The sequence below is a fragment of the Ambystoma mexicanum genome, chromosome 10 (assembly GCF_040938575.1).
Source record: "Ambystoma mexicanum isolate Mex_15411 chromosome 10, UKY_AmexF1_1, whole genome shotgun sequence".
In the NCBI taxonomy this organism is placed as follows: Eukaryota; Metazoa; Chordata; class Amphibia; order Caudata; family Ambystomatidae; genus Ambystoma; species Ambystoma mexicanum.
In genome coordinates this window covers 1,013,324,261-1,013,351,547 of record NC_090932.1, presented here as the reverse complement: position 1 = coordinate 1,013,351,547, position 27,287 = coordinate 1,013,324,261, and the positions used below count along the sequence as shown (strand labels likewise).

Genomic DNA, 27,287 nt, shown 5'->3' with positions numbered 1-27,287 from the left:
TACCTTATATGTAATGATAACTGCTAAAAGTATTTAAACTGTCATACATGCCAACAGCACACATCGCACAACTGAAACGAACAGTTCAGTTTGGCAAAACCAAAAACAAATGCCTGCATCCAAATGGACCAATGAGAGCAGCCGCTGCGTGGAGACATATGATTGCAATGCACGTGCGCACGTTGTGACCGCAGGAAAGGGCAGGTTCACTGTGAATAAAGTTAGCTGTTCGTACAGCTCTACCAAACGAAGGTTTCAAACTGCACCATTCGAGAAGGTGTGTTCGTCTGGACTCCCAGGCCTTGAGACCTGTCTTCTGAACCTGGCGATCCCACGTGGCTGTAGCGTGTGATCCTGAGCACTGCTGGAAATGGACAAAATGTACTGTGTGGCCTCCCTTCGCCCCATCTTCATGGGATAAATAGGTGAGGTTGTCAGAGTGATGTGGGCGTGAATAAGGTGCAGGGCTCAGTGCAGAATAATGTTGGGTGTCCTGAATGTTGGATGCTGGCTGATTTGCATAAAATCAAAGTGCATTTGGGGAACATAAGAATGAGCACTGATTTGACAAATATGGCTGTCATAGTGATTCTAGCATGATATCCTTCTGCGTGTGTATGCTCATTGGGTGTGCTGCTCATTTCATCCAAGAGTAAAATGCCTGTGACGAAATTAAAAGGCTCCAGGCAGTAATAATGCACACGAAGATTTATTCATTAAGATGCGACAGCAGGCCTGATCAGAGCAGGAGCCCCAACTGAACTGGCCGTCTACAAAGTAACTGAACCATTCACAATAAACATCCTTAGAACTCCCGAGCTCTTAGTGGAGCTTACGGGCAGCACAAATCGAAACAAGAACTTAGAATCAATACATACAATATTAAGCTTACCGTCACAACACATCTCATCCCTTATATACACAGCTTCTTTACTCTACATAGTAATCTTTAAACCAACTGGGTTTGTTCTTGACTCTACTTGACTGTGTCACTGTTGCAGGTTTTAATTCACTATCATCATCAGGATCTTCATCCATGACACTAGAGTCACTGAAATTGTTGTTAGTGAGTTCACATTTGCCATTTTCAATGTCCTTCATGCACTCTGGGCATTTCACAATTCTAGACATTGACCAACACTCTCCTCCCTCCACAATAACCACGTTGTTCCTTACAGCGAATATCTTCTTAGGACCAATATACTTACTTTCCACACACTTAGGAGTGCATCTAGGGTTCTTTATGAGAACACAGTCCCCCACTTTCCAGTTGTTAACCTTAGCTCTCTTACTCTCATCAAACCTTTCTTTGTACACATCCTGTGCTTCCTTGATGAGAGTCATGATCCTCTCACGATCAATGTTAGAACTTTTGGCTAAGTACATCCACCCTGGACATAACTTTGTTCCAGGCTGCCTTCCTTTCAATGACATAAATGGAGATACATTGGTAACTGAGTGTGGTGTGGTGCAGTAGTTCCATATCATTTCTCTTACAACACAAGACCACTTTAAATTTGAGGCCATAGCTAATTGCAGACCACCCTTGATGAACCTATTGGCTCCCTCCACGAACCCATTAGCTCTCGGATGATATAAAGCAGTTCTGGTGTGCTTAATGCAAAACTTCTTCAAAAAGGTTAACATTCTATCACAGCAGAATTGTACCCCGTTGTCAGTGACTAATTCTGCTGGGAAACCCTCCCTATAGAACACTTCCTCGAAAAACAACACCATCTCAGCAGTGGTTGCCTCACGCAAAGCTTTCCATTTGATCCATTTAGAATGGTAATCCACCAACACAACAATATATTTCTCATCACCAAGATTTTGCAATGGTCCTATCAGATCAACTGCAACTTTTTGCCATGGCTCACTGGGTAGTTTGACGGGATTTATTGGCACCTCTCTAACAATCTTGGTTTTGTCACTCTTCCCACACTCTCTACAACCTCTGACACACCTCTCTGCATCGCTGTCAATCCCCGGCCACCAAAAAGATTGCCGTAAATACCTCTTTGTCCCCCCCATACCTAGATGTCCTTGATGCGCTATGTTTACCAGATGAGATCTAACTCCACTGGGGGGTATTATCCTGTTTCCTTTTCTAAGTTTGCACCCATCCTCTGACATATTCAACTCATCCTTCACACCAAAATATCTTTCAAACTCTTTACTAACAAGATTCCTGTGAGGCCATCCTTCTCTGGTCCAAGTCATGACTTGATTTAATATCGGATCCTCCTCACCAGCTCTCATCCACATCTCCTTATCAATGGCATCATGCTCAATTTCTGCAATGCTTACGTCCTGAAGATCAGGTACTCCCTCCATCTCACAATCACCCACAGGCAACCTGGACAAACAATCCGGAACTACATTCTCCCTCCCAGGAATGTAACACACTCTGAAATTGTAACCCAAGAGTTCTACCATCCACCTTGAGACTCTGGGAGACCCTCTGGCTCACTCTGAACTATTCATCAATTGAACCAAAGGCTTATGGTCGGATCTGACCAGAAAAGCTCGACCCCACAAAAAGAACTTGAAGTGTGTGACGGCCCAAAATACAGCCAGCGTCTCTCTCTCAATAACAGTAATTCTTTTCTGCTCCTCTAAGCGGCCTGGATGCAAATGCAATAGTGTGTTCAGTCTTACCCGAATAAAACTGAGTCAAAACAGCCCCTAAACCAAGAGTGCTAGCATCAACTGACAGTAAAGTTTTCCTCCCTGACATAAATCCACTCAATGATGGGGCCTTGACAATACATTCTTTGATTTGTAAAAATGCCTCTTGGCACTCTTCAGACCATACATATTTCACATTTTTTTTCAATAATTCCCTCAAAGGAAATGAAATGGATGCAAAACCACTCACAAATTTATGTTAATATTCCGCTAGTCCCATGAAAGAACGCAATTGGTCCTTGTCCTGCGGCTCGGGAGTATTACTAATACTTTCTATGAGCGATCTTTTGGGTGAAATTCCTTCCCTTGAAATTTTATGCCCAAGATACTCCACTTCCTCAACACTTATCTTACATTTGCTTCTTTGAACCGTTAACCCGGCCTCTTTTAGTCTACACAACACAGCCCTAAGTGCTCTGTCATGCTCATACTCATCACCTGCAAAAATTAGAATGTCATCTTGAAACACCCTTACACTTTCCAAACCTTTCAACACCTCTTCCATCACCTTTTGGAACACAGATGCGGCCGAAGCTAGCCCAAAAGGCATGCGATTATATTTATACGTGCCCTCAGGTGTAATGAAGGCAGTGAGATGTCGTAACTCTTTGGAAAGGGGAACCTGGTGATAGGCGGCAGAGAGGTCAATGACAGAAAACAATTTAGGTTCACCTAGAGTGGAAAGTGTTTCCGAAATGTTGGGTAAGGGATGTCTCTCGACTAGAATGTTGTGATTAAGACTACGCAGATCTACACATAGTCTTAATTTACCATTGCTTTTGGCCACCAGAACTATGGGAGACAACCACTCCGTGGCCTCAACTGGTTCAATGACACCCTTATTAAGCAAATTATCAAGCTCACTGCGTAATTGTGCTCTCATGTTCAACGGCACATGCCTCACGTTATGGACAATGGGCTGAGCCTCTTTCTTCAGTTTAATATGGTGCTCAAAGTTCCTAAGTCTGCCCAAATCTTCGGTGAAGACCTCTGGAAACTCTTTCGACCATATATCATCAATCTCAGCAATTGTAACAGGCTCAAGGGCACTAGCTTGTACCCTGACTCTCAACCTCTTCGGTTCCTCCCAACCCAAAAGAGAGGCACCCTTTCTTGCAACCAAAATATCAGCTTTACATTCTCCACCTCTATATTGTACACTTACAGAGAACTGGCCCAACATCTCAATAGGAGATTCCCCATAACCACAAGGCTGAATTTTTGGTGGATCTAGTATTGATTCATCCTTCCTTAATACATTCTTAAATGTTTCCCTAGAAATGATGGTCCAGGGAGAACATGTGTCGACTTTCATAAGTATTTCTTGACCATCAATCACAAACATATCTACCAGACCCTCTCTGTCTCCTCCTCCGGTAGTTGAAATCTCGAATACATGTCTAGGGTTATTGTCCTGTGAGGAGGACACTTCCTGTATATTGTAGGCCAAGTGAGCCCTTTCTTCTTGGTTGTTCCTGGATTCTAGGAGATTTATTGATTAGCCCTTGCAGACATTGGCAAAATGCCCTCTGGTTCTACACTTGAAGCATTCAGCATTTCTTGCCGGACAAGAGGGATAATTCGACCCGTGCTTGATACTACCACATCTGGTACATTTCATACTCCACGCTCCTTTCCGGTTTACATTGATATTGGATTTCCTCCTGTGATCAACTGCACACACGGCTTGAGAACTTTGTCAGACTTCAGTTCTTTAACATATTGTGAGGTTTGTTCTATGCTTCTGGCTAGATCCACTGCTTCATCCAACTTCATGTCTTTTGCCAACAACTTTTCTTGTATTCTGATATTATTTGTGCACCTCACTAATTGATCTCTGATTAAAGAATCAGCGAGATGTTCAAACTCACAGGAGTGACTTAATGTCCTTAAGGAGGCTATGTACGATTCCACTGATTCCGAAGGCTCCTGCACACGCTGGAAAAATGTGTGCCTCTCAAAAGTAACATTTTGTTTTGGTTCAAAATGATCCTTGAGTTGTTTAAGGGCAAAAGTGTATTCATCCATATCCTCTGCTTCACCAGCTTGATGTCCACTTAGACCATCAAACACTGCACGCCCTTCTACTCCCAGATTTTGAAGTAACAACGCCTTTTTGCGAGTTGCGCTGAATCTCTCTCCGCCCATTGCCACCAAGTAGTTATCAAACATGTCCTTCCATCTATCCCACCTGACATGGGGACGACCAGGTTCATTGAGGAAGGATAGAGGTGGGGGTATTGATGCTGCCATGTTTCAACAAGGAAGCTTGGTGGAAGTACAGTGGGCTGGCCGGGTTCAGTTCAGGTGTTTGGTATGTTGTCAATTGGAAAGGCACCAGAAAAAAAACAATGCCAATGCAATGCGAATATAAAACAAAGTTATTCCTGCAGGCACTGAAAGGCAGTCACAATCTCCTGTTTGTGATGTCACAATGTCCTGCTTTATGAGCAGAGGAGTTCCATTAAACAATGGCAGTCTGAAGGAAATAGCAAAACTATGAAAGACGTGGGAAGCACGTCACAATGGCCGACCTCCAGGGAGTAGAAGATGCTGCCTGGAAAGGTTGCTTGGCAACAGATCAATGACAGCAAGAAGAATGCGAGGGAGGGACACACCCACCTCCCCGCTCCGTGGCGAGCCCTCGAGCCACGGAGAACTGAAAATAAACAAATTGCAACGGCGTTGCGAGTGCGCACTGGGTCGCGAATAGAAACAAAAATGAGAAATGACAAAATTGACCCCCCCAAGGATCACGCCTCCTGACCTGCCGTCCTGCTGCTCCAGGCTCGTCCTGCTCCGCCCGCTGTTGCACGGGAGAGCGGGATGTGCACGCAAGGCTCCAACGGTGCTTCAGCTAGAATGCCGGCTGCCAAGCCATCCTCGTCGCCAATGAGGAAATTAAAAGGCTCCAGGCAGTAATGATGCACACGAAGATTTATTCATTAAGATGCGACAGGAGGCCTGATACAGCAGGAGCCCCAACTGAACTGGCCGTCTACCAAGTAACTGAACCTTGCGCAATAAACATTCTTAGAACTCCCGAGCTCTTAGTGGAGCTTACGGGCAGCACAAATCTAAACAAGAACTTAGAATCAATACATACAATATTAAGCCTTAGCTTACCGTCACAACAGCCTGCAAAGTACAAGCCATATATAGTGAACCAGTTCACCACTTTGGCTTGCACTGTCCTGGTGAGCAAAGAATGACTTTTTAATGCAGCTTGTAAATCAGTGGTATATTGCTCAAACAGCGCACAGGATTCATTGTAATCATGGCCTGTGGCATCCACTGGACCATTCTCTGGCAAGACAACTTTTACTGGAGCGTAGCTCTGTCTTGTTCCAGGCCAATTCCTCTGCTGACCCTCAGAAACTCACTTAATGACCCTGTGCTATTACTTGTACCATGTCCAGAGTTTGTAGCCAACCAAGTCCTGGTTTTATTCTTTTCAGTCTGGCTGGGGCCTATACAAATCCACCCTGGTGTCCAGTGTCATTAATGACAGTTTGAAATAGTGTGTGGTATGGTTAGGAACTCAGGGGGAAGCCCATGTCTAGAAGTAGCATTTCTCTAGCTTGCAGATTACCTAGCGCCCCTTTCTTTTCAGCTGGTCTGTGGGAAGTGGGAACTTGATTACACATTTACACTTGGTCCGTATTTACTTACCTTACACAACTTTTTTACATGCACATGCTCAATCTTCTGTAATTAATGTACAATGTACTGTGTGAAACGCATTTTACACCTGGCACTCTTGTTTGTATATAATTTGGATACTCAGGCGTAGTTAACGCCCTGAAGATGGAGTTTATCTCCGAAATGCATCGGCACTAAAGAATTACTACAATTTAATCCTATATTTGCTTCTCTACATAATGAAAGTTTTGGTTTTTGAACAACTTCGCAAAGACCTTATATCCTCTAATTGGCAGTCTAATTTCAGTTTAATTTCTTTTATGCAATTGATCAAGCTTTTTGGACGCATTATACTAGAATTTATCAACTTATGCAGAACTGTTAAAGCTCGTCACGAGCCAACATGTGAGCGCCAGACTTACCTGGATAGAATTATCCAACTTTGTCTTGTAGATATTGCGAAGTTACTGGGTCCAGGTGTCATAGGGCATACAACCAGTCTGGCTGCTCCAACAATTTGACTACTATACTAGGAAAACGAATTTAGAGAAAATACTGGGTGGTTCCCACCTTTACTTGTTTATTCGGTGCCTCTCCCTGTTGCCTCCCCAAACCTCGGACCGCCCAAAACAAACAATACCCCTTTCCCACCCTCTCCCTCCCTCTCCTGCCACCCTCCCTACCCAATTAGCTGCTGGGTCGGAATTTTGTGCTCCAGTCCCTGTGCTCCACCCGCTCCTGGTCACCATAGAAATGGAAGAGGGACTTAGTGCTTTTTCCATATGGTGGCGACCATCTTTTGTTTTATCTCGGGAGATTGCCGTCGCTTGCGCAGCCAATCTCCCAAGGAAAACAAATAAACCATTTTCACCCCAGATAAACCCTGGGTCCGAATGGTTTTTACCCCTTCTATGGGTGGCGGACATGGCCGGTAATGGCCCCAAGCCCTTGCCGAGACCCTCGCCGGGCCTACCTAGGATTGGGCTTGCAGGCTGGTGGGCCATTACCAGCCATGTTGGCCTCCCACAGCGAGGATGAAAGCCATAGTGTAAACCCCATGTTTTCTTCCAGTTGCCTGAGGCCCTTCCTGGTGTGCTGCCATTTTTGGTGGTGCTTAGGAAACTGTGCCTTACCCCTTCATTACCTGTCTCACCAGCTTTAAACTCACTGTAACTATGTAAAGCGCTCTGATAAGACACTGGGGGTCATTCCGAGTTGGGCGGTAGTGGCTTAACGGCACCGTTAAGGATGGCGGTGCTGTGACGCCCCTACCGCCCTATTCCAAGGTCCCTTAGCGGGTCCTAGCAGGAACGGCTGGTCTGACCAGCCGTTCTTAGCGGGACCCGTTAAGGGACCTTGGAGCTAATAACGGGCCCGCAATTTGCAGGCCCGTTATTAACGCCTTCCCCATTCCCATTGAGCCCTATGGGGGCTCAAGTGGAATGGGGAATGGTTTACTGAATGGGGACTTACCGGGTCCTCCAAGGTCGGAATGACCCGGTAAATCCCCATTCAGTGAGACCAGACCCGGGATTGGATGCAGCCATGGTGCTAATAGCACCATGGCTGCTTCCAAACTCGGAATGGCACCCACTGTCTCTGTCTGTTCTCTGTAAGGTACTTCTGCTCTAAGTGCTGGGGATGGCGGCCCAAGTGTGACCCTTGTGACCTCCACCCGACTCGCAGCCAAAGGCAGTGTAATGACAGATGCACATCGCTCCTAGGCCCTTCATCCCCATCATCGATGTATCGCAGATGTGAGAAACATTGCTCTCTCAGATAGCCATTCAAACCATACCCAACTGATGATATGGAGGAGGTAGAGTTGTCATCAATCGAAAAGGTCGAATGACTATAACCCGAGAAGATAATGCCCTCATCACTGACATCACAACACAGGTGCACATAGACATGAAGTACGTAGGCAACCATGCACGAAGCTACATGAACATACATTTAATTATTGCAGGTAGACACAAAACAAATGCTTCTGACTCAAGCAGATAGATGTCAGACACATATATATATACTTTGCCAAAGCAGAAACTGCAAGATGTCAAGAATACATATATCCAGCTTGCACATGCTTAATTGCAACTAACATGGAAAGCCATAAGAACAAAGATGGAAGCTAAAGGTGCGCTGAAGTAAATGAGGAATGGGAGACAGTCTTCGAATGCATGGAGGGGCTGGCAGCCTGATTCAGCTAAAGGCAGGCAAACAGAGCTTTCAGCACAGACACAGTGCGCACCCTCGCCAAGGAGGAGCAGAGATGGAAGGTTTCCAGTTAGCAAGGCGATAAGGTACCTGCATGGAATGCAGTATAAAATTCTCATAATTACAAGCAGGAGAGCTCCATTTCGTGGTCTTTACACACATGACCTGTAAGAGCAGGACAATGGGCCTCATTACGAGTTTGGAGGTAGCCATGGCGCTATTTGCGGCATGGCTGCCTCCAAACTCGGGTCTGGGTCCGGGTCCCTTGAATGAGGAATTACCGGGCCATTCCAACCTGGGAGGACCCGGTAATTCCTCGTTCAATTTACCCATCCCCATTCCCATTTGAGTCCCCATAGGGCTCAATGGGAATGGGGAGGGAGCTAACAACAGGCCCGTTGATAACGGGCCCGCTATTAGCTCCCTGGTCCATTGCTGCTCCCACTAAGAGCGCCTGGTAAAACCAGCCGCCCTTAGCGGGACCCGCTAAAGGACCTCGTAATAGGGCAGAATGGATTTAACGGCACCAGCACCATTACCAGCGCCGTTAAACCCATTCCGCCACGGTCATAACGAGGCCCAATGCCTATACACTCAAGGCAGATGAAGGAAAGCTGTTCCCATCGAAACAGAGGTGGAAAGATACAAGTGTTGCTCACAGTTAACAACTGAATGTACTCTCTCTGGCTTAGGCGATCAGAGATGGCAACATGATGGAACACACAGCACCTCTGTGCTCGTTCCCATAGCCTTGAAAAGGTACACCCAGTCTGGTAGCTATCCAAGGTCCCAAGGCTGGCAAGTCATGTTCTGTCCCATCTGTAGTTACCTTCCACGTTAAGACATATTATGTTGCAGTGACTAATGGCTACTTTACTTTCCTGCACCTTATTATTTGTTGTAGTTAGGGGTGGTCCCAGGAGGAGCCACCAAATATGGCAATCCAATAATCAAAGTAACCCCTATATATCATATTTTTAGTTTCCCTAAACTCAACTCTCCACACCCCTGATAGGTTTTGAGGGACATAACCTGTTTTTGAGACGTCACCCTTGGTTAAAATGGGGTGACACACGTTTGGAGGATGAGAGCTCTGGAAACAATATGTTGTTCTAGTGTGATCCCTGTCAGTTTTGTTGACTGCTAGAGATCCCTTGCTGCTCCTTTACAGTGCCAACCTTTGCAACCGAATAAATTAAAAAGTATATATGCCAGGTACAGACCTGGCAAGGCTTCAGTCCCTGGCACATCTCTGCCCAAGAACCCACACACCTGCTACCCCACAGAGTGATAATTATTCGGAAAATAGCCATCACACATCAGCAAAATGAAGATCAGTAAAATTGCTCATTTCCTAACTCTCTTAAACAATCTTTGGCTGCCAGCCTCACACTTCTAGAACCAATAATGACACTGTGCACCCGAAAAGAAACTTCCTAAGAAAATGCAGCAGCTGTGTGCTAATATTTTGAAGAAAGACACATTTGCACAGTATACCTGTCTGCCTGCACCAGCATTGTATTAAATACATTTAAACATCTGCAGTTTCCTAATCATTATCATGGATTGGTACTTTCTCCAACACGCACTTCTCTATAACAAAACCCCTTTCAATAAAGGGTGATCCTATAATGTCTGAAAACCTGTCAATATTATTCTTATTACAGTCTTTTGGTGTACTCACCTGTAAGCAAAAAATGACATCTCTAACAAACAGTAATAACGTATTACATTAGATATGTGATGACACAACACTGCTGCTTGAGCCAGACATAGAAGAATTCCAGCGGCTCTGGAGCCTTTAATTAAAGGCTTGCCCAACTTTTAAGATTCCTCTCTTCTAAACTGTGATACCTTGCAGCCGATAGTTCATAACGAGTCATTAATGTTACTAGTAGCTGTACCCGCTGTATGATATGCAGAGCCCTCTCTGTACACTCTGTCTCTCCTCTGTGCTCTTCATCATCTACACTGTATGTCTTCTGACAGCTCTGTCTCTCTATGCACTCTGTGATCTGTGTGGTCTGTCTCTTTCTGCACTTCCTTTGCATGCTCTGTCTCTTTGTACTGTGAGGAGCCAGGAATGAGACGCAGACCCAGAGGAGACATGCTCGTGGCTACAAACTTTTATTAAAGCAAATGGGGGTTCCAAAATGCCTCTCTGTCCCTAATCTAGGAGGTATTTTCCCTATCCCAACCAAACACGAATGGGTTTGTCCTTTGTGAAGATGTCCAAAGGAACATCCTTTGTCTGTAATCCTATTCTGGCCCGCACACTCTAAAACTAACTTGAGGATGTAAAAAGTGGTGTCCAGTCAAAATGTCGAAAACATGTGGTCGAATGACAAAAATGTAGAAAAAATAATGTCGAAACAATTTTTTTTGAATGCTTTTTTTTATTTACATGTTTTTTCTTGGTTCCGCAAGTAAAAAAAAGGTTAAACAGAATTATTTTTTTTAAAACTGGGGTTTGTTGGAACCCCCCCATTTTCGAACAAAAAACAAACAAAAAAAGACATTCAACATTATTTTTTCGACATTATTTTTTCGACATTTTGACTTTCGACCAAATGTTATTCGAAATAGTGACTATAAACCATAAAAAGTACTGTCTTGTGATTTCTTAAAGTGCTCAAATGTTCAAATCCACCGAAAAGTTTTCCAATGGACAATATTCACGGTTCCAGGGAATGGCTCCCTTCCTCAGAATGTACTAATAAAATAAGTTCAAAAATAAAGAATGGAGAGGGGACATTGGCGTGGCGACTCCAAAATTGACGACGGAGGTGCGAGCGCCATGTTCGCAATGAACCATGAACACAGACTTATGTTGGTACAGCACCAAACGTCTCCTGTGCTGCAGGGAAGGATAACCGATGGAGCTACGTTGCACCGGCTGAGGTGCCTACATTATGACAAGAATGGGAACCGGTGGCAGATCGCTACAGTGTTGTGAGGCTCTCCCGGAAGACACAAGGTTTGGGGCTCAATGTGTTCAATAGTGTCCTCAGCCACGGTGCCTGGGGTGAGGCGTTCACTATCAGACTCAGTTTGTTCTGAGCTCGCTGACTGAACAAGGTATTTTCGTGATTCGACGGGAGGGGGGGGCTCAATGTTTAGTTAAATGTTCTGAAAAGGGACCATCTGACAGTCTGACGTACGGTCTCCACTGGTGGTCCGAGACTGGCCAGGGTGAAGATGACCCAGCCTGACCGGATGCCGAGAGGTGTGGGGGGGATAGTTGGGGGGGGGGGGATCGGAACAAGTCCCTACAAAGTTGTGTTGTGGATATTTGATAACGCGTTAAATAATAATGGCACAAGCTCATTTTGCAAGTGGTATAGGCAGAAAGACATGGCGGGAACACCTGATCCCCAGACAGTAGGTCTTCTCAGGGTAGGCACGCTCAATGTAAAGGGCCTGAATTTTCCCACGAAAAGGTCATTGGTCTCCAGGGAATTCAAGAGGACGAAACTTGATGTGCTCTTCATTCAGGTGACTAAGTACATACGAGGAGAAGAGTGCAAGGTTGTACATCCCAGGTTGGGAATGGAATAATGGGGCTCTGGCCCTCTGAGGAGGGTAAGGGTGGGTATCTTAGTGAAGAAGAGGTTAAACCTGGAGAATGCCAAAGTATGGGCAGACACAGAGGGGAGGACTCTTGTGGTGGTGGGTACGATGCGCACTATACCCCTCACATTTGTGACGCTGTACTCTCGGAACGTGGGTCAATCTAGATATTTGCAACACATGATCCCAAAGATCATGTTAGAGGCTTCGGGCCATATTATTCTAGGAGGAGATCTTAATTTATGGGTGGATCCCAAGTTGGACAGAAGGGCTGGAAATCCAGAGGCCAGTGACCCTGTAGGAGGAGGCCGAGCAGAAGTGGTGGAGATGATGGAGATATATGGGCTGCAGGATATTTGGCAAACACTTCACCCAAATGAGACTGGATATACATTTTATTCTGCACCCCACTCCACTCTCACCAGAATAGACTACCTGTATCTCTCAGACGGGGTGGAGGAAGGCTGCGACTGCTTCCGAGATAGTCCCAATTTCATGGTCGGATCATGACATGGTTATTCTAGATCTGAGATTGCTAGCTCTGCCACACAAAAGTGCAAAATGGCGTTGTAATGAAACTCTGTGGAAGGACCACATCTTCTTCCAGGAAATGGAGAGGGGAATCAAGGAATATTTTTAACTCAATAACACAGAAGAGGTACCCAAGAGAGTGGTGTGGGAGGCAGGGAAGGCAACGTGGAGAGGACTCTTGATCAGAGAGGGAGCAAATAAAAAAAGAGAGAGCCCTAATAGAGAATGGGCTAAGGAGGAAGATTGCACAATTAGATGCTGCTGCTCGCAAATCCACCCAGGAGCGAGTGGAGAGGATTGCCGAGCCCAGGCAGAAGAGAGAGGAGGTTAGGCTCATGGAGGAAGGCCAGATAATTCGCAAACTCCAGTTCCTTAAACAAAAACAATATGAAAAGGGAGATAAGTCAACTCCATAGCATCAGCTTCTGCCTTAAGCATAAAACTCATATCAAATCAAGCATAAAACTCATCAAGGCCATCAAACCCTTCCTAACCGAGCCTAACTATCTCTCTATCGCCAGAGCCACTGTAGGCGCAAGGTTAGACTATTGCAACTCACTCCTTGCAGGCACTTCAGGTAAAAACATGAATAAACTAGAGACAACATAAAACAATGCACTCAGGGCAGCACTAGGTTTCCCTAGGAGGGACCACATCACTCAAGCAAGACAAGCAGCGCACTGGCTCCCAGTCAAGCAACGCATCACATTTAAAATTCTCACCACAGCCCACAAATGCATAAACCACACATCCCCGGCTTACCTCTCAGAAACACTCTCAAAAGCCTCATCAGCAAGACCCATCAGAACCCATTATGCCAACCAACTCAACATTCCCCGCATCAATAAAGCGAAGGCTGGAGGGTTAGGCTTCCCTTACCTAGCACCTAAGCTATGGAACGCCCTGCCCACCTCCCTCCGATCTGAAACCTCCCTACTCCCCTTCAGAAAGAATCTGAAAACCACTCTCTTCAACTAAATTCCCACCCTTCCTCTCACCCTTTACCTGCATTGACCCTACCCACCAACTACCTACACTGTCCACTGCTGGCTCTACCATTAATGGTAATTTGTTTATCTACTACCTCTGTAATTAAGCATTGCTCCACACATGTAACATGTATCAAGTTAGAATGTTTTACTAGCTATATGTAACTAAGCAAATCTCTTATCATGTAACAAACTGCAGAAATGTACAACAATGATATGTAACTAAGTAAGCCTTCTTGTAACAAGCGCCACGTTGCCTAAGGGCTGTTGTGCACTCTACAAATGTGAATAAATAAATAAATAAAGCAGATGTGCTGCTTGCCGCTAGATAGCGGGGACAACGGGCGGAAAGGTCAGTCCATGACATAGATGGGGGAGGAGGTACCATAATGACAGACCCGAGTGAGATCCCAGAGGTCATTGCAAAATTCTATGAGAGATTATACAAATCTGAAGGGGAAAACAGGGACACTGAAATAGGACAATATCTGCGTAGGATCGATATGCCATGACTCTCCCATGAAGATATGGAATTGTTAGATGCTCCGATCATGATCGAAGGGATCAAGAGATTGATAAAGAGGCTCCCACTAGGGAAGGCACCGGGTAACGACGGATATACAGCAGGCTTTTATAAGACATTTAAATCGTATCTTCTCCCCTTTATGGTCGACTTATTTACTGACATCCGACGGACGGGGGTAGCCCCTGACTTCTTCTCTGAGGCACTCATTACTGTCATCCCTAAGGAGGGCAGGGATGCTAAGTACTGTGGGTCCTACCGCCCGATCTCGTTACTTAATATTGATGCCAAAATCTACATGCATGTACTAGCAGCCGGAATTGAGGTCTATATGCCCTGGCTAATACATCCTGATCAGGTTGGATTCATTCTGGGAAGACAGGGTGCAGATATTATGTGCAGAACGCTGCACTTAATTCATGAGTCAAAGAAAATGACAGGTGATCCTGCTCTCCTGTCGGTGGATGCCGAAAAGGCGTTTGCCAGGGTTTAGTGGGCCTTCTTGGGGGCGATACTCGAAAAGGTTGGGCTGGGTCCCATATTCAGAAAAGGGCTCAAATCACATTACACGTCTCCCAAGGCCTCAGTGATGGCTAACTCTGAATATTCCAAATGGTTTAACCTGGAGAATGGTACGAGACAAGGCTGCCCTCTTTCAGCGATATTGTTCGCACTCTCCCTAGAACCCCTTGCTCAGATGCTTAGATCAGATCCTCAAATTGAGGGCCTGCAGGTGAATGGAAAGTAATACAAGATAGCTCTTTATGCCGACAACATTTTCTTACACATAAGGAACCCCCCGGCATCTATACCAAAAGCCATACAACTAATAGAAACCTATGGGGAACTCTCAGGGTTTAAGATTAATAGATCGAAATGCATACTATTCCCATTACAAGAACCCACTCCAAAAAGTCACTGCCAGGCTCTCCACTCTCGGTCTCGCGACGGGCGGAACTACCCTCCACTACCTAGGGATAAATCTGACACGAGATTTGGAGACCTTATATGAAGCCAATTCCCCCGACCTACTAACCAGTTTCCATGCAGACTTAAATAAGTGGCAGAAGCTTACAATCTCATGGAGAGGGCGGCTTAATGCAATTAAAATGGTGTGTCTCCCAAGATTTCTCTATCCATTTGAAAATGCCCCCATTACAACTTCCGGAAGCAGTTTTCGTGGAAGTTAAGAGGGCCACCCTGAAATTCCTGTGGCAGGGGAAAAAGGCAAGGCTAGCTTATGAGACCCTTGTCCTACCCAAGGAAAAGGGAGGAGTAGGCCTCCCTGACCTGAAAAAATACTACCGAGCCATCCAGCTGAGGATCCTGATCCCCCACTTGAGAGGCCGGACATAATTACAGTGGGTGCAGCTGGACAATTACAATCTAACCCCGGCCACCGTTGCAGAGTGGTTATGGGTCCCGAGGGACAAATTACTGCAAAGACTCCGAGATCACCCAATACTGGGCACGTTATGGGAGATCTGGAGGAAGAGGGTAGATATGCGAGCAATAACCACGTGGCCTTCCCCTCTGAGTCACATATGGGCTCCGGGAGTCCGGGAGGATATCCCCAACCTTGAGAGGTTCCAAACGTGGTTTGAAGCAGGCCTGGAAAGGGTGGGACAATTATGGAGGGAGGGAAGGTTCCTTACGATTACTGAACTCGAAGAATCCATGGGGATACACCCATTGCCAGTCTTCCCCTTCTTACAGCTTAAGGGGGTTAAAACAAATGGAAGGAGCAGATACAGCGAGACCTCACCCCTTTTGAGAAACTACTTGACACAATGAGCGAAACCAAGGGCTTGATATCTACTATGTACAGGGCACTGATAGAGTCAGGAAAGGGGTCGACTGCTCAACTAAGGCAAAGGTGGGAACGAGACTTGGAGTTGGAATTAGATCCTGAGTTATGGACAAGGATCTGTAAAGGTGTCTCACAGGTATCTATCGAAGCCCAATATAAATTGCACGCCTTCAAACTTCTACATAGGTGGCAATACAACCCTCATAGGTTGTCAAAGATTTTCCAAGCAGCAAGTCCCATGTGCTGGCGCCACTGTGGGGAACAGGCTAATTATTGGCACATGTGGAGGGGATGCTCCCGGGTGAAAGTGTTCTGGGATGAAGTCCTGGGGTGGATCAGGCAGATAGATGGGATCTCCCGTGAGGCTGCACCCCTCTTAATTTTGTTTGGGCTGGAAGAATGTGAAGGGGAATTGAGAAGGATGATGGGGATTGCTGCTCTGCTCCTACTTGTGGAAAGCGGAATTGGTCCCGAATAAGAGAGAATGGATCACTGTTGCAACAAATATCTGTGAAATGGAGAGAATTACTGCCTCCCTACATGAAAAAGTCACCCAATATGAGTTGTTGTGGGGTGACTTTGTAAACGCATATATTACTACTTCCCTGCATGCATCCCATAATGGGAATGACAGTCGATCAGGTTTTGTTTATGTGACCACAAACACAGTGAATGAACAATCATCTGAAGACCGCCACAGAACACCGCCAGGCGCACTCAAGTGGTGCGGTTAAAACTGCTGACTAGCAGTAGTTCAATCATAAGCCAAGCACATTGCCATTGAGGACACAGATAATAATCTGGTTACTAAGCACGGACACTGTCCCGGAGGGGGGAAGGAAGGGTGAAAATAAAAAACTTGGTATATAGTTTCATGTTGATGTACTTTTGGGAGGAGAGGGTGGGAGGAACGTCTCTAGTTTTTATCTGTTTTCGAATGATACATGTATGTTGATCAGTCACTATTTCTCCTCCTCTTTGGTCATCAGTAGTACCCCTCACAGTGTATTTACTAGCGCTGCCCTTCCCAGCTCATGCATCAGTCATCCTAACTCCTCTTTAGATCACATTCTTCCTCAATCACCATTCCTCCTCCTCCTCCTCCTCAGTCATCACTTGTCCTCCTCACACTTCATACTTTAATGCTCCTCCTCACAACTCATGCACCAGTCATCACTACTCGTCTTTATTTCTCCTTCCTACACCTCAGTCCTCATTCCTACTCCTCAGTCATCATTCTTCCTCCTAGATCATTATTCCACCTGTCATTATTCCTCCTCCTTTTTGTTCATCAGTAGTCCTCCTCACAATGTATTCACTAATGCTGCCCTTCCCAGCTCATGCATCAGTCATCCTAATTCCTCTTTAGGTCACATTCTTCCTCAATCACCATTCCTCCTCGTCCTCAGTCATCACTTGTCCTCCTCCCACTTCATAAATTAATGTTCCTCCTCACAACTCATTCACTAGTCATCACTACTCCTCTTTATCTCTCCTCCCTAACCCTAAGTCCTCATTCCTACCCCTCAGTCATCATTCCTCCTCCTAGATCATTATTACGCCTCAGTCCTTATTCCTCCTCCTTTTTGGTCATCAGTAGTCTTCCTCACAACTTATACACTGATGCTTCCCTTCCCAGCTCATGCATCAATCATCCCAACTCCTCTTTAGATCACATTCTTCCTCAATCACCATTCCTCCCCCTCCTCAGTCATACCTGTCCCCCTCACACTTCACACTTTAATGCTCCTCGCCACAACTCATGCACCAGTCATCACTACTCCTCGCCAGTTCTCATAAGCTATGAGGTATGAGAAGGACAAATGATGACTGATGAGAACTGAAGAGGAGTACTGACAACTGATGCATGATTTTTGAAGCTGCTGTGCCCTAGATTCCAGAAAAGGCATCAAAGTGCAGTGAGGCAGATTAGACAGGGAGGACTAACAGGTTCTAGAACAAGAAGGGTCTTAATTCTCTTTCTAAACACGATCAAAGCACCAATATGCCAGGCGTCCACGGGCAGAGAGTTCCAGCATTCAGCCAACAGCTGCTCAAGGCCACTTAGTATTTGAAACGAGGGACAACCATGATGCAATCGAACTTTGGCAGTAAATCTCTGTTATGGAAATTCCATTTGAAGTGCTTGCAAATATACAAATGGGCTGGTCCAAAAAGGGTCTTAAATGCAACACACACTTTCCTCTGTGGCCAGTGCAATTCTCTCACATTTAGAGGTTCCCATTAACTCTCTTCGATGTATTTTATAGCAAAGATAAATGACGACTAAGGAGAAGAAATAGGAACGAAAGTCAGGGGTGTTGCTAGGTCTGGAAAAGATCTGGGGCTGCGCGTTTGTCGGGACTGTCGGCACTCTGGGCTAGCTAGCCTTTTGGTTGTAGCCCCTGAGCTTCTATCCGGGGCTAGAACCAAAAGACCTGGTGTTATAGCTCCACTGGCCCCCTCTCGCAACTTCTCTATTAGTGACAACAGATGGGTGAGTTGTGAAGTGGGGCATTGCGGTACGAGGTATGAAATGGACAAATGATGGCTGTGGAGGAGGAATAATGACAGAGGAGAAAGACAACTAAAGAGGAATGGGACTGAGATGGGGAAATAAAGGTGTCCTACAATAGGCACTGCAGTTATGATAAGAATGGTTACCAGTACTGATAAATGCATTTATAGGGTGAACACAGATGTTTGTGATTTCAGGAGAAACCAAGGACATTGGATGTTATGCTCTGTGCCTTCCCCTTTCTTAGTTTGTATGCAGTAATACAATTGTGGCAAAAATGTTGCGTTTACAAATAATCGCTGTGGTTTGACCCAGTATAGGTGTACCTCATTATACCATTTAAGGAGGGCGGGGTTGTGGGGGTGTCCCCTGCTCCCCTTAATGGTATAATGGGTCTGGGGGCTGCAGGGGTGTCCCCCGCATCCTTTACATGGATTGCGGTGGCAAAACCATGGCCTTTTTGCAGCCATTTTGTGTGTAAATGGCCATTTTTGCTGCAATTTTAACACATGGAACCTCTTAGTTGTCCTAGAAAGAAAAAGGTTACAATGTATATTTGTAAAGTTTACATTCAAATGATAGTAGAAAGAGTGAGATGCGTTAGCGGTGCTGTGGCCAGTGCTGAGTCTTGTTGGCGATGGGAACAGTGATGTGTTTCTATGTTCATTATCTGTCTTGTTGGATTGACAGGAGACCTTGGGAATGGCCTTTGAGTACATTCAGAAGATGAGAGCAGACATGGGGGGCACCAACATCCTGGCAGCTCTGACTTGGGTCTTTGCTCAACCTGTTCACCGTGGCTACCCAAGGCAGCTATTCATCCTCACCGACGCTACAGTCAACAACTCTGGGAAAGTCATTGAGCTGGTGAGACGGTACGCCAGCATGGTCAGGTAAGGCTTAACGGAATGGGAGGCTCATGGCCAAGGGTTGCATTAAGGGGAAATGTACCAGTGCACTGTAAAACCATCAATAAAACCATCAGATCCTAAATGAACAACAAAAACCCAAGCACTCCCTTGGACCATCAATGAGATATCTCATCATCAATGCCCAATAAGGCTTTCAATGACCATGTTGAACAATTAAAGCTCCCATCAAACTATCAGTGACCTATCACAATACTAATGATACCGCCCCACTGGGCACAAAAAGCATCAGCAATCCACTGCGGGGCTAAGTGCCTGTTTCTGGTACAGAATTTCATCTATGGGAACCTTCCAGTGCGTGTGCATGAGACAAAAACAATATAGATAAAACAAGATGGCCGCCATAAAAAGATAGGACAGTCTCGTTTTTGTAGCCATGATTGTTGTTATCAATGTGGAGAGCAGAGCAGGCACAGGAGTGTGGGGCGTGTGACCCATGCACTCTGCAAGGAATGCTGAAAGGAGTTGCTCTAAGACCTTGCAGCATCACTAAGGTAAGCACCAGCCCAGGAATGGCTGGAGCCCATTGTTTTGGTTGGTGGCGAGGTGATGGGGACAAACACAGGTTGATTAACAGACAACTAGGTTATCAGGCTACCAGAGATGTGCCAGTGAACCTGGTGGTCAACAATCCAACAATTTAACTAGTGAACCCCCTAACTCATAAGTGGAGCTTACCTTCCACGAGTGTCATTGTGGGATGCATTCCCAACTGGCGTGGCGGGGTCCAGAGTAGAGCAGCGTAAAAGGGGACTCTGGCCCTCATTACGACCCTGGCGGAAAGTGACTGACCGGAGCGCCACAGCGTAAATAGCGTTTCCGCCATTGCACGAAGGAGCAAAGTGCGGCCCATTCCGACCCATCGGGCACGAGCACCACGCCACGGCGGAAGTGCAAAGTCCGCGATGGCGGAAATGACCCCAAAACGGCCCACACCGCCGCCGTACGGCGCCCTAGGTGCAATACCGCCACCCCTCTTAACGGTCACCGCAGTGTGCGCCTACCGGAAAGTACGGTGACCGGAAATATACGGAAACGGAAGTAAAAACATGGGCCCGGAACGGGAAACATCCCGGCGTACACCTATAAAAGCACTAAAACCACACAACCACTAAAATCACTACCCTGAAACACACCCCAACCCGTCACCCACCCTAGCGAAACCAAGACAAATGGGAAAAGTAGCGAAGAAAGCGTGCGACCGCAAGCGGCAGGTCCACTTCTCCCGTGAGGAACTCACCGTGCTAACAGAGACCCTCCAGGAGAATGCTGCCGTCGTCTTCTCCACGCAAATGACCAGAACGGCACTTGCAAACAAGAAGACCATATGGGCTCTGGTGGCACAGCGGGTAAGTGCGGTGGGGACCGCACCCCGCACCCCACAGCAATGCCGCAAGCGATGGGACGACCTGCGGATACGCGTCCGCAGCATACTCTCTGCCAACCGCAACATTGCCACAGCCACCGGGGGAGGTCCTGAATCACCCATCAAGTTGACCCCCTGGGAAGAAATCTGTGCCTCCACCATCGGAATGGAGAGCATAGAGGGAGTCGGAGGGATGGAGAAAGGAGTGCAGACATCCGAAGATTCAGGTAGGTGGGCCAGATAAAACAATGCCAAATCCACACAGTCCATCCATGTGAAGTACCATGCGTCCACATAGTGCAACAGAAACACATGTCCAGGAGAACGTCCACACACATCGGCCTGATAGCGCACGTTAAAACCCACAATAAATAAATAAATAATTAAAAACCCCTAATACACGCACTACACGTGCAGCAGGCACACCCAAACTGCAGGCTGCCAAACAACTGCACCCTCACTCCACACACAAATCAAAGCACCTCCAAGGACCCGACCCAAATCACCCTCATGTACCACCCCAATGCATGTGATACAATGCCATTCCAATTCCCACAGACCCATCAATAACCCTCGCCCTCCTTTACTCCACCACAGGGTCCGATCCAAACGACGAGCTACAGGACACCCCTACCAGCACACCTGCAAAGAGGGCCAAGACCAACGGCCAGAGACCCTCCACCTCAGCTGCACGCATCAAGACACGGCAGCAGCACAAATCAGGTGGCAGCACAGAGGAGGGAACATCAACAGGCACCCCAGCAGCCAGCATGCCCACAACACCACCACCACAGGTCCCCCCAATGGATGCCACAGAAGGCACTGCCTCTGGTGGCAGCAGCACCATAGGTGACACCCCATTGATGGCAGCATGCTCGGACACAGAAAACGGGGATGCCGAAGTCAGATCCATCCATGACCTGTCCCAATCCCCCTGTCTGTCCCATCCCGTACAACATGAGGATACCACGCAGGGGCACCCACAAGACGACGACTGGCCATCCCCCACAAGCCCTGTGGCAAGGCAACATGAGGACAACAGCCCCTCTGTGACACCCCCGCAAATGGCCATGGCCCAGCAGAGGCAACAGTCCCTCGACCAGTTAATCGTGCAACAGCAGCAAATGGCCACACTCCTCAAGGACCATGCCGATGAATGTGGGGGCACTAAGGCAGACATAGAAACATCAACTGAGACACTTAGGGCAGAAATGGAGAGAGGTACAGAGACGCTAAGGGCACAAATGGAGAGTAGCACCGAGAGCCTGAGAGTCCAAATGGAGAGAAGCACCGAGAGCCTGAGGGGGGAACTGCATGCGACGTCCAAAGACGTATGTGCCGAACTTGCCGCAGTGCGCCGTGTGCTCACTGAGCTCTCGCAAACCCTTAGGGACATGCATGGACGTGAGCAGGCAGACACATCATCCGTTGCAAGTTCCGTCCAGGGCAGCCCCCAACGTAGATCTGGAAGGAACCTGCGCTCCACAGGCAGGGGTGCCCCTGATACCCGCAGAGGGGGCTTGCAATAGCGACAGCCCACTGACAATGAGCATCTTTGGACACTGGTGTTCGGGGGGGAGGTAGGAGGGTGGAGGGGGTGTGTTGGGCTCACTTGGGTGGCGGGTCGATAGGGTGTTCAACATGACATCACATATGCCATAAAAAGTGCACGATCAACCAATGAGATGTGTGGACATTGATCTTTGTGTACTAGGCCATCATAGGCGTACAGTCCATATTGTGCATGTCCCAGACACACGCAGTGCCACGAGTCCCGTGTCCATGTATCAGCCACCAGGCGTGAGTGCTAGAAGCATACATCAATGAGATGCTGACGAATGTCACGGGCCTCCGGTGCCTCGCAGACTCCATGAGGTGCTGCCACATCCCCACCCTCATCATGACCATCATCAGGTGCTTGCAGTTCTGCGTCAGGGGGCATGGGCACATTTCTACGTACGCACATGTTGTGGAGCATGACACATGCCATGACCATCTTTGCAACCTTCTCATGGCGGTACAGGAGTGCCCCGCCAGACCTGCTGAGGCAGCGGAAACGAGTCTTCAGTAGGCCGAATGCCTGTTCAATGACTACACGGGTACGTGAGTGGGCATGGTTGTAGTCCTCCTCATGCTGGTCCCGTGGGTTCCGGACTGGTGTGAGGAGCCATCTCTTCAGTGGATATCCAGCATCACCTGTATGTGGACGAGAAACGTATGATGTGGAATGCCATTGCTACGTACGCACACCCCCCCCCCTTCCTGCCAGGTCATTGCCAAATCACAAACCCCACATAATCATGCATGTAATGAGACTCACCGAGTAGCCAGGATCTGTTCCCTGCGTGTCGCTCCATGTAGCGTGGTATTGTAAAGTTCCTCAAGACCATAGAATCATGGGTTGATCCAGGGAATCTGGCACAACAATGTGTAATGATCCTGTTGGAGTCACACACCATTTGTACATTCAGGGAATGAAATTGTTTTCGGTTGCGGTACTGGGCCTCCATGGCATGTGGGACGACCAATTCCACATGGGTGCAGTCGATGGCACCAATGCAACCCGGTATGCCGGCAAGTGCATGGAATCCCACTTTTGTGTTGGTAATTTCCTGCTCCGAGCGTGGTAGAGAGATGTAGTCGTCTGCGTGCTGCAGGAGGGCATCGAGCACTTGCAATAGTGTCCGTGAGAACAGTGGCTGAGAAATGCCATGCAACTGTCCGACTGTGTGCTGGTAGGTGCCTGTGGCCAGGAAGTGGAGTACAGACACCACCTTCAGTCGGGGTGGGATGGCGGTTGGGCTATCTATCATGCTGACAAGGTCAGCCTGTGTCATGTCCACAATGGCGGCTATGGTGTCCCGGTCCTGACGGTAGAGGGTGTGGATCTGCTCATCAGTGAGGTTGAACGGATGTGCTCGGAGGCGTGGGATTGCGGGCTGCCTGCGTGGTGGTAGTGGCTGTGCTGGCGGCCCTTGCTGGCCCTGCCTTGCCCTCCTCCTCCTCCTGCGTCTCCTTCGTGCGGCCGGTTGCAGTTGGTGTTCGTCTTCTTCTTGGAGTTGGAGTAGTTGCAGTGCTATCAGGTCCCCCAGGGCCAACATCGCGAGTCCTGCCGGTAGCATTTCGGTGTGGTTGTGGGAGGAGACTGGCTGTGCAATTTATGTGTTTTCAGGCTGTATGGCCTCCACCTGTGGTGATTAATTCCACCTGTGCAAACTGCTCTCCCCTTTGGCCGAGCACGTCCCGCGCACAACGCTGCAAATCGGGGAATGGCATCTTGCTATTGCAATCATGTATTTGTACCCGATGGCCGTGTAACATTGGTTGACATGTTCATTCTGCTGTGGTCCCATTGTTGCACATACTATCTGTGCAGTCGCGAACAGACTTGTGAAGGGTCAGTGGAACGTAGTACTCGAGTAACGGTGGGCCCTCATGCATCACTGTACCGAGTTGCAACGACGGGCGGGGCGTCCCATTTGTGGGTGAAGGCAGTTGCCATTTTCACACACAGCCGCACTCGATGGAATAATTAGTGATTTCAAACGGCCACAGATGCCTTTTCGGCGTGATGTTGCAAATGTGGAATTCGAAGGGCGGCGCTTTCGGTTTCCAGCTAGCGGCGAGGAGATGCCCACAGGTCTGACTGCGAATATAACGTTCTATTGTTCAATGTCCTTGAGACAGGGCCCATGGCGAGGAAGCAATGATTGATATGAATAGTTTGGGATGCGCAATTGCTACGTGGGCGATGAGGCCGGCCGTTCCCAAATACATGTTACTTCACAACACTGGAATTACGGGCTGGGGCACTGTGGATTTTGCAGGCTGCATAAGGCACAGACTCAATGGATGTTTCTAATGTTATGTGAGTAATTATTCAGGCGTTTTGATTCCGGATGAGGGAATGATGAATGGATGCATGGGCAGGTGATTTGATACAGAGTTTGCCATGTACAGGGCTTCTTGGGATCTATCCGCCTCCCCTGCGCTATGTGATGCAGGGCTGCCATAGTGGGACCATCGTCTATCTGGCCTTGTTGAGCCCTCCCTGTCTCGACGCGCCCTCAGACACTTGTGTCCATGCACGTTAACATTCCCATCTGATGGATTCTGTTTTGACAGACGCATGCACAGGTACACTCGTTTGTGATGGTGTTTGCACCTCGATATAGATGGTTAGGAGTCGCAAGTGGTTTTGGGGTGGTGATGATCCTTTGGAGTGGGCTAGCATGCATATGGCTGTGGATTTCGTGTGATCATTGAAGTGAGTTGTTGGAATGTAGTTCTGATGGCCATTCTGTTCTTTTTCTTTTCTTTTGGTTGACAGGTATCTCCTCCCCTTTTGCCACTGCCATCTGTATGCCACTCCTGCAGATGGGTTTTACTCCCGACACCTGCTGCTTCGTGTTAATCAGTGGAGCAGCATTACGATCTTATGGGACGATCGCCAATGGCCCACATGCCCTTACGCAGTACTGGTGGCTCGGAGCAACATTTCGGCCTTTCAGCTGGACTAGTGCCTCCCCATTGGGACGGCCCTGCGGTTCTGTGCGCTTCCATGTTGCCTTTTCGTACGTGAATGTGGCTCTGTGTACCATGGGGGAACAGGGCGACACACAAGTAGTGGCTGGTCATTTCTTGCGGATGCAGCCCACAATGGTGATTAGTGTTTTGGAGTTCATGGCCTGATGGCTGTATGGGCTTGGTGACTTTGATGTGCATTAAATTTCTATTCTGATTTGGCCCGTGTAGCGTTTTTCTTTGCAAGTGATGTGGCATATGCCTATTTGGGGGGCGATGTATTGTGAGGAGATCTGCATTGGGTTCCAGCTTCGGAGTTTAGTTGCGTGGTACTGTACTGGGCGCGTTTGCCTACTAAGCCCGTGAGGTCAGGGATGGGGGCTGCCAATATGACAGTTTGAATGTTGTCATGCTCAGGGGCGGGGGATTGGGTTTTGTGTAACAGATGCCGGTCAGCCAGGTGGACTGGTGGAATGATGTGATTCTCGGAATATTGCTGGTCACAGGTGCCTGTGTTTGCGTGCGTTTCTCGGTGGGGGACTGTGGTCATGTCCATTGGGATGGCTTCTGTATTCGTGCCATCTGTGCCCTGCAGCTCCCATTGGCCCCTCTTGTATTTCTTTTGTTCGTTGCCATGCATGGGTGACTTGTACATTTCAATGGTTGCATTGTGACTTCATTGCACCTACGGGGAGTTGTACTTTGTGGGAAGGGAGCGGTGTACAGGCACTCAGTGGGGCCGTTTACGGTTGATTCGCGATGCCGTACTTCTCACCATGGCGGAATGGTACATTACGCCATGCCTGATGGCGTTAGGTACATGTCCGCTAGGGTCGGAATTGGCGTACCGTTGCGCCATGGTGGCGTTTGCGGTTTCGCATGGCGCGCGCGCGCGTGCTTGGTGCAGTTAGCGTTGGCGTTCACTACGGTGTCGCTAATGGCTTCGTACTTTGCGGTGACGGGTCATAGTCGCACCGAGCGCTATTCGATGGCGGTATTGCATTTCCACCATCGTTTTCCGATTTCCGCAAGGGTCGTAATGAGGGCCTCTGTCTTCCTCCTTAGGAATCAATCACAAGAGAGTGAAAATGTTGCCTCTACATGAGTAGATAGACGCAGGAATAGCCCACCGTCACGTCACCACCACCAGGGTGAGTGACCAAGGTGCCTAGTCCAGTCATCGTAATGTGCTATGGGAAGAGCAAAGGACCAGAGCACCAGAACATGCTCAGCCACTAAGAAACGCCACAGGATAGAGTGTGTTCAAGCAGTTTACCTAGAAAGGAAGTCAGCATATCTGCATCTTCAAGCCAAGCAGCCATTTTGTGAAACATATTGCATAGGATTGATTTTCGCTTCCAGGATGCTGGCCAGAACCATAACACAGAAAACAGACAGGACGCGACCAGGTCAGGGCCTACCGACCTTGGGAAAAAACATGTCCCAACAAGAGCACGCCTAGTCCTTTTTTATCCTCCCGCCTCCAACCATGAAAAGTTAATAAACTGAGTATTGTCTAACATCTCATCCCATGACTTATCCAGGCACAGGTACAAAGCAGACCACTTGCATACCGAACCTTCTAACTCACATGACTGTGTATGTGCAGAAGTATTCAGACTGTGCACTGGAGCGCCCAGGACATATGGCGGTCGCCACCTCATCCGGACTTGGTTGTTCATGGGTCGCGTTAGAATCTTGCCATTTGCCATTCTGACATTGATGGTGATGATTTGAACAATGTCATGTTGATTTAGGTATTTTGTACAGTGCTGTAAGTTTGCTTTCGGCCACTATAAAGTTCCATTTCACCTTGTAGACAGCCTCACAGTGGAATGGAAGCCTCTCTTTGGTAGACCGCTGTGATTGCCTGGTCTATTTCATTTTGGGGATTGAAAGAGAGGAAACAGAGGAGGGTTCTCTGATTGGTGGGTGCAAGTGCTTTGACTACGGATGGGGTGAATCAGTACAGTCACTTCA

At 47.6% G+C, this 27,287-nt stretch overlaps 1 protein-coding gene across 4 annotated transcripts in view; it reads left to right on the top strand.

Annotated features, from left to right (window-relative positions):
- Positions 1-27,287, top strand: part of VWA5B2 (von Willebrand factor A domain containing 5B2) — a 967,193-nt gene that overhangs the window by 397,258 nt on the left and 542,648 nt on the right. For all 4 annotated transcript variants that reach the window (XM_069618816.1, XM_069618815.1, XM_069618818.1 and 1 more), the window contains exon 10: positions 19,179-19,381. In XM_069618816.1, the coding sequence (XP_069474917.1) occupies positions 19,179-19,381 (203 nt within the window). The remainder of the gene's footprint in view (positions 1-19,178; positions 19,382-27,287) is intronic.